The sequence below is a fragment of the Podarcis cretensis genome (assembly GCF_951804945.1).
Source record: "Podarcis cretensis genome assembly, chromosome: 12".
NCBI classification, from domain to species: domain Eukaryota; kingdom Metazoa; phylum Chordata; class Lepidosauria; order Squamata; family Lacertidae; genus Podarcis; species Podarcis cretensis.
Genome location: NC_137181.1, coordinates 41461864 through 41479573, shown reverse-complemented (window position 1 = coordinate 41479573; position 17710 = coordinate 41461864). Strand labels below are relative to the sequence as shown.

General features: G+C 43.0%; 1 protein-coding gene across 9 annotated transcripts in view; it reads left to right on the top strand.

Moving 5' to 3' along the window:
* The window catches only part of ZNF385D (zinc finger protein 385D), a 421068-nt gene that overhangs the window by 17556 nt on the left and 385802 nt on the right, over nt 1-17710 (top strand). For 2 of the 9 annotated variants that reach the window (XM_079947336.1, XM_079947331.1), the window contains exon 1: nt 6337-6591. The exons of 1 other annotated variant lie outside the window; for it this stretch is intronic. In XM_079947336.1, the coding sequence (XP_079803462.1) occupies nt 6522-6591 (70 nt within the window). In that variant the 5' untranslated portion in view covers nt 6337-6521. Of the gene's footprint in view, nt 1-6336; nt 6592-17710 lie in introns of those variants that run through there. 6 more of the 9 variants (XM_079947342.1, XM_079947337.1, XM_079947343.1 and 3 more) reach the window with 6 other exon arrangements.

Sequence of the window (17710 nt, the reverse complement as noted above, 5' to 3'; positions counted from 1 at the left end):
AGGAGGTATTACCAGATAATAAAGATGATTCATATGGTTCTCCATTATCACCCTGTGTGTTTGTGGGAGCAGATAAGTGTGTGTTCACTCAACAATGAATTCCATTAAGGCTTTCAGTATGATTCCTTTTGTAATATGTAACAAAACTTATGGGCAGTTTAATGTGTGACAATGTATTTCCACTTCTGGCTTTATAGTAGCATTAGATTACATTCTATAGGTGTTGTTATTATTAACAATTGAATTTTGAAGGCTGCATATTGTACCTGTAGTGGGAGTGGGGAATAATAAAAAAAAGACATACATTAGAGTTGGCTTGGAAAACAAGCAACAACTTTATTAAAGCAATTCAAGAGCCTGCTGTTTGGATGAAATGGGTCAGGGAATATACTGCTTGCTGTATCTAGTATCAATTCCTTGAATCATAGAATTGTAGAGTTGGAAGGGATCCCAAAAGTCATCTAATCCAGCACAGGATTACAGTGCAGGAATCTCAACTAAAGCCTGCATGACAGATAGCCATCCAACCTCTGCTTAAGAACCTAAAATGAAAGAGAGTCCATCACCTTCGGAGGGAGTCTGTTCCAATATTGAACAAGTCTTACTCTCAGAAGATTCTTTCTGATGCTTAGTCAGAATCTGCATTCTTGTAACTTGAAGCCATCGGATCAAGTCCTACCCTCCGGAGCAGGAGAAAACAGGCTTGCTCTCTCTTCCATGTGACAGCCCTTGAGATATTTGAAGATGGTTGTCATTTCTCATCTCACTGTCCTCTTGTCCAGGTTAAACGTACCCAACTCCCTACACCGAATCCTTGTCAACTGATACAAGGACCACTTGGAACAATATTGAACAGATACTAACATACCCCAAGTCATTTTAAGGACTGCTATGATGAACATGAAAAACCTGAGAACTTTCACCAATAAGGAAAATGTAAAGGGAGCTAGATGGATGGGAGGATGTGATTCAACTTCTGGTAAGCCTTCGTTTTTATGCAACCTAGAAAGGCACATTTCTGTCCCAGGACCACCTTTATCTTTTCTTACACAGACAATGATAAAACCTAGACTTTGCCCTACTTTGCTTTGCCTGACTCATCTTGGCCAAACTCTTAACTCTTGCTATTAAGCTCCAGCTTGATCCACTGCTGTGTCCATCACATGGAATAGAACCACAGATTGATTGATTGTATTGTATTTAGTGATACCAGCATTTATCCAAGTCTTATTGGCTATAAAGTTTTGTGACATAATTCCTTCACTAGGTAAAGGTAAAGGTACCCCTGCCCGTGCGGGCCAGTCTTGACAGACTCTGGGGTTGTGCGCCCATCTCACTTAAGAGGCCAGGGGCCAGCGCTGTCCGGAGACACTTCCGGGTCACGTGGCCAGCGTGACATCGCTGCTCTGGCCAGAGCCAGAGCCAGAGCCGCACACGGAAACGCCGTTTACCTTCCCGCTGGTAAGCGGTCCCTATTTATCTACTTGCACCCGGAGGTGCTTTCGAACTGCTAGGTTGGCAGGCGCTGGGACCGAGCAGCGGGAGCGCACCCCGCCGCAGGGATTCGAACCGCCGACCTTTCGATCGGCAAGTCCTAGGCGCTGAGGCTTTAACCCACAGCGCCACCTGCGTCCCTTAATTCCTTCACTAGATGGTCCCAATTGGGTAGAATCACCTGTGTGATCGATGCAGGACGCATTGCCCACACTTGATTGATTTCACATGCTCTCGCTCCAGGACATATTTCTGCACCCATCAAAACTGCTGCTTTTACTTTGAAAATAAAAATGAGTGATATTTTGTGAAGCTTTAGATTTAGACGCACTGTCGGGAGCATCAACACACCTTTCCCTATTGTGCATACAAAATGGCCAAACATTCCACTGACCACAGTGCATCAGAATGTTCAATGTTATATGCAAATGATCCTACTGCATGTTTTCAGTGTGAATATTTTGTGTCATATACAGATAATATACTGCATGATATACTATGATTTATAGAGCTCTTTTAGTGGGGAGAAATCCTGCACTGTCACAAGTAAAGATGAATAATATCTTAGTCTCCATATATAAAATCATGGCTAACAATACAAAGACAACTGTGATCAGCAGCAGAGCTCTATAGCTGCTACATTTAAAGTAATCCAATTAAATAAAATTAATGAAATAACTTTTTGTTCTTTAATTGCCAGTCTGATTAATGTACATAATTAAATAGATTCAGGCTTTAGAAGCAAGAAAATCTTGACCTTCGGATCCCACTTACTTTATGATCAGAAATAAGTAAGTATGTTTATGTTCAACAACAGCAAATATCAACAAACTTCAAGGTTGTTTGCATTTTGTTTCAAGAAAGAAAATGGGGGAGGAAACAGTGCATTAAAATGTTTTCTAGAAGTGAATCCTTGTGACAAATGCAAAGGTTAAAAAAGAAAAAAACATTTGATACTCTTGATGGTCCAATTTTGGTAAACTGAGTATGTTTTGCAAGAGAAGTTGCCCTTTTTGGAAAAAATTGTATCAATTTAAAGCTTAGTATATAAAAATAAGTTATTACATTAACAGTGCTGATAAACAATGTATCTAACCATGTTGGCTATTCTTTTGCACTTTAGTTATTCAGTACATTTGTAAGGGTAAGGACTGCTTAAAAGGATTTGCTTTTGAAATGCTCCTAAGAATATGTCAGAGGACGGATGGTGGCAAAACTATGTCAGAGATAGACCATCACTATTATTATTTTTTAAACTTAAAAGCAGCTGCAGAATTTGGTGAATATAGTTTCACAAAAAAGAGGTGTATGGGTGCATTCACAATAAGTCTCCCCCACAATGGAACATAAAAGTACATTAAACAAGAATTTTAAATAGACTAATGAGAATTTTTTTCATGAATGCTCAAATGAAAGAATACACTGAGGACACTGAGCAGAACATTGTTTTAACATAAACCATAGAAATCTTTTTTAAGGTTAATGCTGTCATTACTATAATTTGACACACAGGGGAAAAAAACATTAGTAGGAATGATTTAGAAGTTGCTTGTATTACATAACATTAGCACTCAGGTTACAAATCTGATGTATGAAGTGTTCTGAGTTTTACTCATAGTTACACTATCATATTTTAGAGCTGCATACTTATCCCATTGAATAGTATGAAACAATATTTTTTGTCCCACTTTGCCTATTGTATTGTACCTGAACAGTCGTTGCTTTCACATCTAACAAAAACTGAAAGATGACTATATTATAAACATAATTCAAAACAACAAAGCTAACCAGAGAAAATATTGTATGAATTGCATGTAAAACATAACAATCTGTGTTTTGTGTGTGTGTTTTTAAAAGAATATTTATGTTCTGCCTTTCAGCAAAAGTATTTATCATTTCTATGTCTAACTACTCAGAGCTGGGTGGCTTCAGATGGGTGTTTATTGTGGGAATGATGTTCTTCATGCATACAAGGTTTTTGTTTTTGCATTACCCACATGATGCTTTTGGCATTAAAAATGCCAGCTTGTAACCCAACCCACCCACTCCATTTCAATTTGGATTTACCCAGTATAGGAAAAACCCAGTAAATTTAAAAAAATGTATGTTGCCAAAAAAACATTTGTGATATCTCAGTGACTCATTGCAAATTAAGCTCCCCATCTGGAACTACCCATACTAAGTTCAACACAGATTTGATTCAGCTAAAGTTGGGCTGTGCTGAACCTCCTCCCCCTATGATCCGTGAGGCCTAGAGCCAAATTATGTGTGATGTGGGAGGCCTGCAGTCAGATCTCCCAGTGTTACTCACACTTGATAGTTGTGTAGTAGGAATTTCAGCAGGTTTCAATAGGAATATAAGCTACACTTGCTGAGATTCCATCTTCTACAGAAGCATTAAAGGACTCTGTCCCTTTTTGTATCTGGCTACTTTACACATGGGTGGCCAATTTGCTTAGGCACTTGAAGGGGCAGAAGGAGTGGGGGTTGGTTAATTCTTTTCCCCTTGCTGTGCCATCTTTGAAATCTAAATTTTATTATTGGAACTGCTGTTATCCTCACTGGATGGATGAGTGAGGAAATAAAGGAACAGCAAACTCATAGCTGCATTTCAGAAAAAAAGAAGACAAACTCTTGGGAGATATGATCACAACATGTGGGCTCCCAAAGAGGAGACCATGGATGTTCTGCTCCTCCCTGAGCATTTTGATGCTGCTCTGCTCTGCGGTTTGACTTAGTATGTCATCTAAACCAAGCTTTAGCTCCTCCAGGCAGACCATGAGTTGCAAATCACACAGCTTGTCATTTGTCTGAAGTGTGGTAAACCACAAGTTCACATTCAGATGACACACCCAGCTATGGCTTTGTTCAAGATAACAACCCATTGATCAGAGAGAACAAAGTGGCTGGAGGAACCCATTCATGCTAAGCCATGGTTTGGCTTAATGTTGTCACATGTGTACATGGCCAGTAACTTGGTGAAAAATTTGTAGAAATGGTCTATCTCATTGGTATTGTACAATGTGCATTGCATGTAATGCCGACAGGGTTTATTTTCTAAAATGAGAATGATCAGTGTTTAAGGTGGCCCGAAAGTTATATACTGGTGGGTGGAATGAGAAGCAACAACTGTAGTGAATGAAAAATAAAGTTGAATTGTGCCTCTGGATTACAAATTATAAATACAGTGCAGCTCATTTTGTTTGGAAGGAGGAGGTTAAGAATAGTGTTATCACAACACTTTCTCTTTTTTTGCAGTGGAGGCGGGCTGTGAAGTTGATGATCTCAGCTGTACAATTAATTAAGGGCTGGAGGGAGTGATGGAAACCAGGGAAAGAAATCAGAGTTTCATCTGTGGGTGGAAAGATGACATCCAGATGTTGGGTCTATCTGTAAATGGACAGCAAATCTACCCATTGAGAAACAATGGAGCGATAGACCTGGAAAACTGGTTTCTCATAGGCCAGCTTTGTTGTTTAGTCATTTAGTCATGTCCGACTCTTCGTGATCCCATGGACCAGAGCACGCCAAGCACTCCTGTCTTCCACTGCCTCCCGCAGTTTGGTCAAATTCATGCTGGTAGCTTCGAGAACACTGTCCAACAATCTCGTCCTCTGCCGTCCTCTTCTCCTTGTGCCCTCAATCTTTCCCAACATCAAGGTCTTTTCCAGGGAGTCTTCTCTTCTCATGAGAATTCAAAAGCATCAATTCTTCGGCGATCAGCCTTCTTTATGGTCCAGCTCTCACTTCCATACATCACTACTGGGAAAACCATAGCTTGAACTATACGGACCTTTGGCTGGTTCTAGTTATTGGTGGTCCATGCATGATATGAGGTGAAGCCATTTGCCTAAGGTGGCAGATTCAACCTCTTCCTCCTAATATAGTGGATCCCAGTAAGGCTTGTCGTAAGCAAGCCCTGCTTACAGAGGAACAACCAAGAGCTCACTTTAAGCCCCCAACTGTATCTTTGTAGCCATGTCCTTGCCTGCCACACACCTTAGGTCCCATATGATGTCAGGTGGTCATGGCTTGTGGCAAACTGCTGTGCAGGCCAAACTGGACCTGTAATGGGACTAATTGGTCTGCAGGCTGGAGTTGCCCACTTCTCTGTTAGAGCAATGAAATGAGCAAAGGTTTTCCCATCCTGATTCTTTATAAAGAAAGGAAGACTTGACCATGGGAAGCTTTGCACGTTCAACCCGGTTAAATCACATCACGGCTGCAAAAGCAAAAGGGGAGTTTGCTTCTGGTGCATTTCGTTTGCGATCCTCACTGTGTTTACTTAAGCAGCAAGCCTCATGGAATATGATAGGGCTTACTCCCATGTAAGGGAGGTTTTCAGCCTTACTTGGGAATAAGCACAAAGGACATTTATAAAGGAAAGAAATGAGCGTCTGACTTCCCGGCCAGCCTCCCCCTGACTATAAACATGTATTTAAAAAATCAGAAAGCAAGGATGCTGCGATGACCCCCGTTCGCCCTGGTGGGCTCGGGCATGGCAGCCCAGGTCCTCTGCTGCCCCCATGGCCAGCCGCTCTCTGGGCGGCCATTCGGGGGCGAGCTGCCCCCCACTGCCAACTTTCTTCCCCTTCGCGCGTGTCAGGAGGCGCTGCTTCCTTTATCGCTCGCTCTTTGCTGCCGACGCGGGGGAAAGGCAGCAGGCAGCAAGTGGCCGGCCATCGGCCATCTCCGCTCACGAGGCTCTCCGGGGATGCTCCTTTTCTGAGGCGAATTGCCCGGCGGGAAGCCGGCGTGGGCAGCCGCCGACTCGCCCCGAGACCCCTCCAGCTGTGGCGCTTCCCACCCGCTCGCCTCGCTCCCGCGCTCCTTCGCCCGGCCGGCTTGCTCCTTTTCGCCTCGGCGTGTGCGCGCGCGCGCCCGCCTTTTCCCCTCAGTCCCAGCCGGGCTGCTTTTCTCTCTCTCTCTCCCCCCCCACCCCGCCTCACCGCCCCGCTTTCCCTCCCTCCAGGCGCATGGCTGGCTGAGGGCGGCTCGGTGGGCGCGCAGGGACAGCCTCCCGCAGGATGAAGAAGAGCTCGGCTGGTGGCAGGAGAGAGGAGAAGCTGCTCGCAGCCCAAGCCCAGCCCGGGAGCGGTAAGTTCGCGAGGGGAGCCTCGGCGCCCGCCCTCGTCCATATTCCTCTCAGGTTTGGGGAGGGGGGGGGGGAGAAAGGGGACAGCAATCACCACGCACTTCTCCCTCACGGAGACGAGACGGAACCTGCCCTCTGGGGCTTAAAAGGCGGGAAGAGGGACAGCGGGGAATCTGCGCGGCGGTCTTCCCGCTGCCTTGAGGCGCCTCTCGCGAAGGCGGCAAAAATAGGCGCGAAAACGGGAGGGGTGGGCTGAGCGGGGGGGGGGGGGGAGAGGCCCGGTAGAGATGAATGGCGACGCTGGGCAGATGGAAGTTTCCAAATTAAGAAGCGCGTCTTGGAATTGTTGTCGGAACAATTCGGCGTTCCTTGCGAGAATGGAGGAGGGGGGTCGACGCGGTTCTGTGGGTCTGGGGTCCTTGGGAAGAAGGACGGCGCCTCCTCAGAGACGCGCCAGAGCCCCCTCGCCTGCTCTGCTCCACGACGCCTGGGACTTGGGCGAATATTTGCCCCGAGCTTTCCCGCCCTGTGACTCTCTTCTGGTGGGACCTGCTGGTGCGCAAAGGGCTCCTGAACTGTTTTGTTTCTCCTGGTGGCTTTTCTTTATAGTTCTTGCTAAAGGACGAAACTCTCTTTTCCCTGCTCGCTCTCTGCCTCCCATGCATTGAAGCTGAAGGACCTTCGATTTGGTTGTACTCTATGTCCCCCCTGATGTAGCGAATGCATCCTTAGCTCAGATGGGAAAGGGCTGCAGCTGAAACCTCCCAAACTCACCCTCTGAACTGGATCCTGTCTTTCCACTGAATCTCAGAGCAGTGCCCTTCTATCTGTGCTCGGAGGCATTGGGTTGTTGTTGTTCTTGTTTAATTCGTATGATGAGTCCTGGCACGGGAAACAGGTACCCGAGACTGAGAACTCTGGTGAGCAATGGCTAAAATAAGTTGAGCCAGTGATTTGTTATAAAAGCACTTAGGAATGCCAATAAATCTCCAAGGGAGCGCTCCAAACCTTACTGGCTAGCACGTTCAGGAGCTTCAATGCTTGGAAAGCATTTTTAAAATAATACATTTTTTCCCCCTGTGGGCGGAAGAGAGAGGTGTGTTTTGTTGGCTTATCTGGTGAGAATTCTGCAGAACCTGGAGCAAGAGAAAAACAGTTTGTTCTGATTTCAGATCCTAGTGTTTGTTGATAGGTGAGCTATAGTTAGTACAGTAGGAGCAAAGGATGCTTATTATTTTTTTACTAATAAAAGCTTTCCTGTCTGTGTCATATATGCTGATGTAAACAACCAGTTACATATGGCTTGACATCCATAGAGAGAATGACACTTTCTGGTTCGTTTCATTGGTCTTTCGAGATTGCTGTTTAACTGTACCAAACACAAAGCAATTAATTAAACCAAAATGAATAATTAAAAATTACAGAGCTGCAGTTTTGGGAAAAAAACATTTTGCTGTTTGTTGCTGAAAGTCTTTTTCCAGAAAGTAACTTTGGTGCTTGAGGGGGAAAGTTAGTGTGGAGATGCTTTAAGAAAAGGTATAAAATAGTTAACATTTGGTGGTGATCCTGTGGCAGGGACTTGGCACTACTAACTCTGCTTATTAAATGGCGTAATTGTCATGGGACTTAAGTAGAGCCAGATTTTTGACTCTTGAAAAATGAGAATTTACAGCGGTTTCTCATAGTCCTCCTCCTGCACCTACACCTGCCTCCTACCTACTTTCAGTTACTGTGGCTTTCTCATTACACTGTCACTTTGTGAAAGGCATACAAATGCGTCAAGCATTAAGTGACTGCTCTGAGAAAATAACTATGCATGAACTATCCAATGCATAAAGTAGAAAGCTAAAGGAAAGATGCATTTGGGCTACATGCCTATACCTACTGACTAAACTGAGACGGAGGGTTATTGGTCTGTTTTTTTTTGTTTTATTATATATTTTGTAATCTCATTTTGTATTTTTCTGTTGTGAGCTGCCCCAGGATTTTTGGATGGAGGGCAATACAAAATTTAATAAATAATAGTAAGAATAAACAAATAGGACTTTTTGGGGGTAGACATTAGCAAGCACTGCTATCTCTCTTTAACCTACACTTCACTCCCTAGACAATTGATACTTAGAAAAATAATAGGGAAACCCATTAAAATCTGAGTAGGTGTTTTAAGATGGATGGGCAATTCATAATCAAAGAGTTGGAAGGGACCTGCAGGATCATCTAGTCCAGCCCCCTGCAATGCAGGAATCTGCAGCCATCCCATACAGGCATTGAACTTGCAACCTTGGTGTTAACAGCACCATGTTCTAACATGGTTCCATAGCTATATGGAAGCTAAGACACAGATATGTGGCACAACCCTGAGGTGAAATAGGGCACCTGTGATTTACTAGAAGAAAGTTCCACTGAATTCAGTAGGACTTTCTCTCAAGTAAGTGCATGTAAGACTGAAGCCTTCACAACCATGTAAAGTGAGTTATTTACAGTCCAATCCTATGCATTTCTACTAAGGCAGGCATTCCCAAACTCGGCCCTCCAGCTGTTTTGGGACTACAATTCCCATCATGCCTGACCACTGGTCCTGTTAGCTAGGGATGATGGGAGTTGTAGTCCCAAAACAGCTGGAGCGCCGAGTTTGGGGATGCCTGTACTAAGGAATACATAGTTTATTTAATGTTTGTACCTCATGTTTTTCATAAAGTCAAAACACCTTGCCCCCCAAAACACCAAAAGTTGCCCAATGCTATGCACTGGATTTTGAAGCTTAGCAGAATTTGAATCATGGTTTGCTGAATCTCAAACTTTTAAAGCCACTTTATTGCAAAGTTTTTAAAATGCCAGCAGGCAAACAAGCTTCTGGTGTGTTGGCTTTTAGTGTGTTCCTGGAAACTATCAGAAATATGTGCTTTGTCCATGTGGCTTTAGGCATGGTGGGTAGCACAACTGTAGGGTGTGAATTATATTTAACAGAAGATTTGTTAACACTTGTGATTTCTCCCATCCAAATCCCTTCCTTAGCCAAGTCTAGGATTTTTAGCATTAGCCATGCCCCTGACTAGGGCACAGCAAATAGTGGCAATGCAACTAAAATTGGCTACAGTTTCAATTGTAGACCAGTATGTTTCTCACTACACTAAACATAGCCCACCAGCCATGTATTGTGCTGAGTCATGAGCTTGACAACCTCCTGGTTTGTTTTGTTTTTATCTTCAGGAAGACAACAAAACCAAGAGGAATTTCTTGCAGGCAGTATCTAAAATGATGGAAATTCCTTGTCTCTTCATTGCATGTGGAAGCTCCCAGGTTTTCCACCAGGTAGACCTGAGAAATACTCCCTGCCTGAAACCCTGAGAGCCAGTCAGTGTAGATCAGTGTTTCCCAAACTTGGGTCTCCAGCTGCTTTGGACTACAACTCCCATCATCCCTAGCTAGCAGGACTAGTGGTCAGGGATGATGGGAATTGTAGTCCAAAAACAGTTGGAGGTACAAGTTTGGGAAACACTGATGTAGACAATGCTGAGCTAGATGGACCAACTTATATAAAGGCAGATTCCTGTGTTCCCACAAAAACTGAAGGTTTGTTCCTGTGTGATTAAACTCCCTATAAGCTATGTGGAGAGCTACTCTCACAAACAACTTATTTTGTGTAACTCTGCCTGTATAATTGCATTATAGGCAGCTGATCACATAAATGACTGTACTTGTGAAGCAAATCGAAGCAAATTTCAGTAAGGAACCTTTCAGGTACTGAACCAAGTCACGCTCTTGGCAGAATCCTATACATGTTCACTTGTAAGTAAGTTTCATTGTGTTAATGTAGTTTACTGCCTTGTAAATGTATTTAGCGTTGCAGCCAATCTTACTCAATAAACTAATTAATAAATTACCACAGGCACATAGATACATGCAAGTTCTCTCAAGCTTGCATCAGATTAACTTGGCCATGATTCAGTAACTTTTAAAAAGTTCAGATCTTCTTTGATTTCTCCAAACCCATATTTGCCATCTTTCCCATCCCCCACAGAACCAACTCCCTCTAAATACATTATCCTTTTCCTTCCTGATATGCAAGTTGCTATGGTGGAAACAAGAGCAGGGGTGCCCAGAGTGAGAAGGGGCAGTTCTATCCCAGATGGCAGAACACCAGGGCACAAAGACCAATCAACATGGGATGTGTAGTTCTCCCATAGGCTGCTGCAATAGGTGGGGGGAACCCTCCCTCTGAAAAGGGAACAGGGGAGTGTGGATTGACAGGGAAGGTGGATCACAACAGGTGCAGGGGTGGGGGAGTTGGAAATATTTACCTCACCTGGATTTTATTTTGAGTCAGAAGGTTAATTTTGGTGCTTGTAAAATTTACTGCTTTTTGAGGATAGCCCTATAGAATGTCCCCAAGCCCTAGCTCAGAGAATTTTGCTAGCCTCTCTGTGAGCAAGCTACATGCTGTACTCCACTACATGCCATGAAGCTGCAGTGGGGTCTTATCCATTGCAAATTGACCTCAGGAGGGGGCAATTGGCTTAGCTGCTTTTGTTCCAGACTTGCATTTATCTGGCAAATATAGCTGTGGTGGCCTGAAGGATGAAAGTGGCACGCTCTCTTTGTTTGTGTATTTGTGAAAGAATGTTTCAAGGAATAAGTAACTAGGAAAGGAAGGGATTGGCATCCCTTTCTTGCCTACCCTCCTATTACTTATCAAGGAAAATAGATATATTGGGACTTTGTTACATACAGCTGCAATGTCACGTTCAGATTTGTCCCTTAAAAGATGCAGGAACCAAAGGCAAAACAACAGCAGAAGGTTGGGTCTTAGGTTGTGTATTTTGACTTTAAATGCATCACACACAGCCAATGGCTAGCTTGGATTCTTCCAAGAAAAAACCAGAACAGCTGAGAAACTACAATCAAGTCATTTGAGCAGAAGGACATAGTAAAAGGGGTGGTTGTGACAATCAGTTGAAAGGAAAAGAGTGCACTACACAAATTGGAATGTTCTTATTCTTATTTCTGGTTGCAAGATTCGAGAAAGCAGTTACTTACAATTGCATTTGAGAATTTATTAATTTAGTTATTGAATTTATATACCACCCTGTACCCGGACGTCCCAGATGGAATAAGGTATAAGATATCACACTTTATTTAACAGTCTTGAGAGGTTCTCCCTATGGTGGGAGAAAGAGCAGAACAATGGTTCCTTCTAGAGAGGATGGATTTGGGGTCCTATGAACAGGTGCTTGGTAACTGCACTTTAGAGATGGCGCATGGACAGGAAAGGGCTTCCGATCTGCTATACATGCAAAAGTGACATCCAAGCAGCAATCGATGGTTAATTAGTAGTGAAGGTGGCGCTGGGATTTTTCTGCTTGATCCTACAGATGTATGCTTATTTGAAAATAATTCCACTATGCTAAAGGGATATTTCTCTTGGGTAAGTGTGCATAGATTACAGATACGATGTGCAATCCCAGTCATTTATTTAGAAGTAAGACCCGCTGAGTTCATGGGGGGGGGGGGACTCACTAGAAAGTATGCATATGCAGTATTAGAAATGTTTAAACTTAACTTTGTATGAGTAATGTTTATTAGTTAAATCAGGGGTGGGGAACCAGATGTGTCCCACCAGATCTGCAAGGATGTTTTGGACAAGCCACTGCCACCTACTTTACACCTGACATCATATATGACATCAGGTGTGGGGCAGGTAAGAATAGGACTTGCACAGGGTTGAACAAGCCCTTTGATGTGTCTCCCCTCACTCCTGCAGGTGAACTTCAGCAGGTGTCAGCCATCTGATATCAGATGATGGCTTGTGGGGGTGGGGGATGATGCACAGAATAGCTTCCCAGCCCATAGCTGGTGGTTTCCTGCATCCTACTAAAATAATAAAGTACTATGCAATCATGATGCAGCAAATAGTAATATCAAAATACGTTTCATACTTTTTTTAAAACAACAACACCAAATTTTTATTGGTTTTCAAACCAGTGAAGTATATATTACTGTTGTTTTCTTACACATTTTTGTCCTTTACATTCTTTTAAAGACCATTTATTTTCTCCTGATTAATAACTTTTAATTATAGAAATAGCTTTTGCAGACTTTAGTGTTGGGTTTAGATTTGGGAAATTGAGATTCACATCCCTGTCCAGGAGGATGGCTATTTTTGGAAAAGTCACTTTCTGAACCTAACTTACCTCACATAATTTTCTGGAGCTTAAATGCCACTTTTACCTTGCTGGAAGGCCATAATAAAAATACAAGTAATAATATTAAAAAAAAAATACAGTAGGTAGGTAGGTAGGTAGATAGATAGATAGATAGATAAATAGGTAATAACCTTGAAGGATGTATTGAAGGTATATGTTGAAGTTTTGAGCATCAGGTTAACACTTCTGTATTATCTACTGAACCCAAAACTCTGCACAAATGATTATCAGAATCTTATCCAAGTTACTCTATTTAATCTTCAACTTCAAAGAAACACTTCACCCTCTAAGTGTGACTTCTCCAAATAAATTTTAGCTTTGGTTAAGAATGCTGATGATTCCCTTTATCAGCATTGTGGTTTTATTTGAAATAGCCTTGTTAAAGAAAAACCCACAGGGGTGACAAAATGGAAACTAGTATTTATCTGTCTTATAATGAATTCAGTAGTGCTTGATTTAGCAGTATTTTAAAGCTATAAACAGAATTGGGTTTTTAGTTTATTGATGCATGAATGGAAATATGAAATGACATTTGCAGGGATGCTTAGGGCGGCTAATACAACTCAGAATCCAGAGCAGAGAGAAGGAAGATACAAGAAATAGTAATCAGTTAGTTGGGAAATTGTATGAATCCTTTCTAAATTTCTGCATTTGCTTTGACACCAGAGTAAACCCATTTCTGCATTATCCCCCAATGTAAATTTGCTTCATTTATTCTGAAAGCAGCAGGAATTCAATGAGCTTAGCGGAGTTCTTTTTTTTTACTTTGCTACAATTAAGTAGTTAGATCGGTGTTGCTTTGTTCTTTCATATTGTCACCTGAGCCCTAAATATTCTCTCTACCACCATATTTTCCCGCAATGCTGGTGTTCCTTCATGGAAGTCATTTGCACAGCTGTTCCGGTGCATATAGCTGTGCATGTAACAGAATGGCTGATCCAACCTAAGCATTTATATGCTGTCACAAAAACTGTTGGAAATGGGTTGTAAGCAATATTTATTTACCCATCTTTTTCTCCTGCTAGTTGTAAGTGTGCATTACACAGAAGGCTGATTTATTTCACATAAAGCTGTTGTTTTTGGCTGATGGGAACTTTTACCACCTCGAATCTTGGGGCATATGGCATTTTCAAGTAAAGTGATCAGTGTTTCATAGTTTTGGGAATTTCCCCTCTATTTTGTAAGTGTACAGTGTTCAAAATTCCCCAGGCGCCAGCTGCATTCTGAGGCAGCTGTTTAAATTAAGTGGGTACAGTGGTACCTCCGGTTAAGTACTTAATTCGTTCTGGAGGTCTGTTCTTAACCTGAAACTGTTCTTAACCTGAAGCACCACTTTAGCTAATGGGGCCTCCTGCTGCTGCTGCACCACCGCTGCACAATTTCTGTTCTCATCCTGAAGCAAACTTCTTAACCTGAAGCACTATTTCTGGGTTAGCGGAGTCTGTGACCTGAAGACAAAATTAATTCGTTCCGCGAGTTTTTTCGTCTTGCGATTTTTTCGTCTTGTGAAGCACGGACTTTGGAAAAGCTTCAAAAATCACCAAAGTCTTCAAAAACCTCAAAAAAGGCTACCACACCGCGTGCTGTGAGTTGCTCCTCGAAGTGAATGCATGGTTTTAAGAAAAAGGAGACAAACTTGCAAGACAAAGGAAACAAACTTGCAAGATGTTTTCTTCTTGCGAAGCAAGCCCATAGGGAAATCCGTCTTGCGAAGCAACTCAAAAAATGAAAAACTCTTTCGTTTTGCGAGTTTTTTGTCTTTCGAGGCATTCATCTTGTGAGGTACCACTGTATCAGGAAAGCAAAATGTCCCTTAGAGAAGAATCTGAAGTCTTTTCCTTTAAGCTTGAATTTATTTTATTTGATGTTTTAATGTGTTGTAACCTGCTTTGAGATTTTTCCTTAAAATGTAAAGCAGTATAGAAATGAAATGAATGATAAAAATAATAATAGCAACAAATTCAATTGCAAAAAAGTCTCCTAGACATTCCATTGTAGTGAGTGTAACCTAAATTTAAGGTGTTATTTGGCAATTAGTTTATGCATCTGAGTTTCTAACACCGTTGTATTAGTGGTTCAACACTGTTGTGTTAGACTCTTCTGAAATACAAAAATTGGAATTATTGTATAAATCAAGTAAGTTGTCTTGGATGGTCTCACAGTGTTCTTTCGCTTGCAGAGAAGATTCTTGCAACAAAGGAAACTATGGAGGTTTTGTGCAATGAAGTATGTGAAGTTGAAATATGCTTACTGGAAAAGTTGTTCAGTATTATGTTAATGATATGACCATGCAAGGAATAGTGTCACAGGCAATGCACTGGGACCATAAATTGTGACATGCAAAAGTTATTGGGTGGGAAAAGGCACATGAGAGCAAGAAACAGGGTAAGAGGTGGATTAGCAGCTGCACAGGCAGTGGGAAATTTCCTTTGTACTGGAGTCAACATGATGATGGCAGTTTAATGGAGCCGAAGTATGTTCAAATCTGCATGTCTTGCATTAGATCATAGGAATCATTCCTATTAGGGCATTGTTGAATAGCTCTTGTTTTGATTTATAGGGCTCTTAAAATCCTGATGGAAACTTCCCAGCATAATGCTGTTCTGTTGTTAGCTATCATTGTTCTGCTGATCTGCTGCTGCTTTTGCACAATTTCAGCACTCTCACCCCTTTGGCTTAGGAGTTCATTTTCCTCCATAGAATTATCCCAGCCAATCTGGGTGGGATGATATAGCCTTTCAGTTTTGTCTACAGGCTGATATGGACCAAATGAAGCTGATTTACAATGGGGGGAGCTGCATGAAATTTGTCAGGATTGTAAAGGCAAATAAAACATATTCAGGGCAATGACTCCTGAACAGTCTGAACACGTTCATGATTCTCACAGTGGAAACCCCCCCCCCCAAAAAAAAAAACCTTGGCAGAGGGAGCTTTGCATTCTGATAGAATTCTCCCTCCCTCTTTTAGTGAAATGGTTTCTCTGAAAAGGTTCTAGGAATGAGCTTATTCTCCAAAATTTTGATGGTTTGCTTTTTATGTTTGGGAACCTCTGGCTCAGTAACATTTTATACTCACATCTGGAAGTTTCCAACCTTTGAATTCTGCACACAGTCTCGGGCTTTTGTCTTTCCATTCAGACTTGTTATGTTATAACAATGAATCATCTTATCCATTAACTAAACTTGGAATGTCTGCCTAGGCATTCTGAATTTGTTTCATCACATTGCGATAATAATTTGTTGGAATCTTGGCAACTCAACCACTTTCCCAGATGTATTTGGGTTGGATTACACACAGTGTTGTTCTGAGCAACAGAAGGATAAGACATCACAACATTTGGATATACCTTGATTTTATTTAGTTCCCTGTATGTTGTCCAGTCTTTGGTAACAGGTGAGGCAGGGGTTTGGAGTAGGGAGCTGTAAGAGTAGAATAACAGGCAATGAGTTTGAATGCTGTTAAAGGTCACAGGTCAGAAAGCAAGAACAGCCAAAGACAGGTCCTTCAGAACCTTGGACAAGTCCAAGGGAAAAGGCAGCCTGTTCTGAAAAAGGCTAGTCACCCTATAGCCCCACAGTCTGACCTTCTCACAAGCCCTACTCCTTTGTGAGAGAAGGAATATCCTTAAAGCAGTGGTTTCCCATCAGTGTGTCATGGAATCCTGGGGTGGTGTGGGTGATGCTCAGGGGTGCTGTGGGCAACACTGGCCTCTGTCCCTCTATCCTTCCCTCCCTCTTCTGATGCCCTCTTGTATCCCTGCCTCCCAAAGGCTTGCACAGCTGTTTGGTATAGCAACCCTGCTGCAGCCACTGTTGCCTCCCAAGGTAAGGTGCTGGCTTCACGTTTACCTTTGACCAGTCTCCATTGGGCCACTAAGGCTCAGGGAATCCTCTGCCCATGCCCCTGTGGGGTGGTGTGAGGAGGCACCTGTCTTGGGAGGGCAGCTCAGACAGAGACCAGGGGCAGCAGGAGTGGCTGCCTGGAGGACTGCCAAGGAGAGAGGAGAGGAGAAGAGGCTGAGGGAACACTCCACAAGGGAGAGTGTTTGAAAAAGATTGAGAGGCTGCAAGCTTTGCAGGCCCTAAGGGGTCACATAACTGGGTTCCTAAGCCCCACAGCTTCATTTGTTCAGTCCTAGTGAAACCAGTGGGACTTACTGAATAAATGGGCTAGTTTTCAGCTGTAAGTTTGGCATTCATGGGGACACGGGTGGCGCTGTGGTCTAAACCACAGAGCCTAGGGCTTGCTGATCAGAAGGTCAGCGGTTTGAATCCCCGCAACGGGGTGTGCTTCCATTGCTCGGTCCCTGCTCCTGCCAACCTAGAAGTTTGAAAGCATGTCAAGTGCAAGTAGATAAATAGGTACAGCTCCGGTAGGAAGGTAAACGGCGTTTCTGTGCACTGCTCTGGTTTGCCAGAAGCAGCTTAGTCATGCTGGCGACTTGACCCGGATAAACTGTCTGTGGACAAATGTCGGCTCCCTCGGCCAGTAAAGCGAGATGAGCGCCGCAACCCCAAAGTCATTCGCAACTGGACCTAACAGTCAGGGGTCCCTTTACCTTTTCGCATTGATGGTAGTGCAGGAAAAAGACAAAAGGCATATATGGCATGATCATCTACTAAATATCAGTATTAAAGTTATTTGTGTGTGATGGCTTTGGAGTCTCCAACCTCTTTAGGCCTTGGCGCACACAGGAAACCTGAGAAACTCATAGGCCCCACAAACACCCACCTCTGCCACCCCTATAACCACACCTGCCCCAGTGTTTGAAACTCCCATTGTTCTAGGCACACTTTGCAACAGGGAATTTCATTAGCGTGAACAGTTTCTGAGCTCTGGGTGCAGTACTGCGCCTAAGATTTCAGATTAAAACTGCAGAGTGGAAGGAAAGGAGGACCTTTCTTCCTGCCTCCCCACT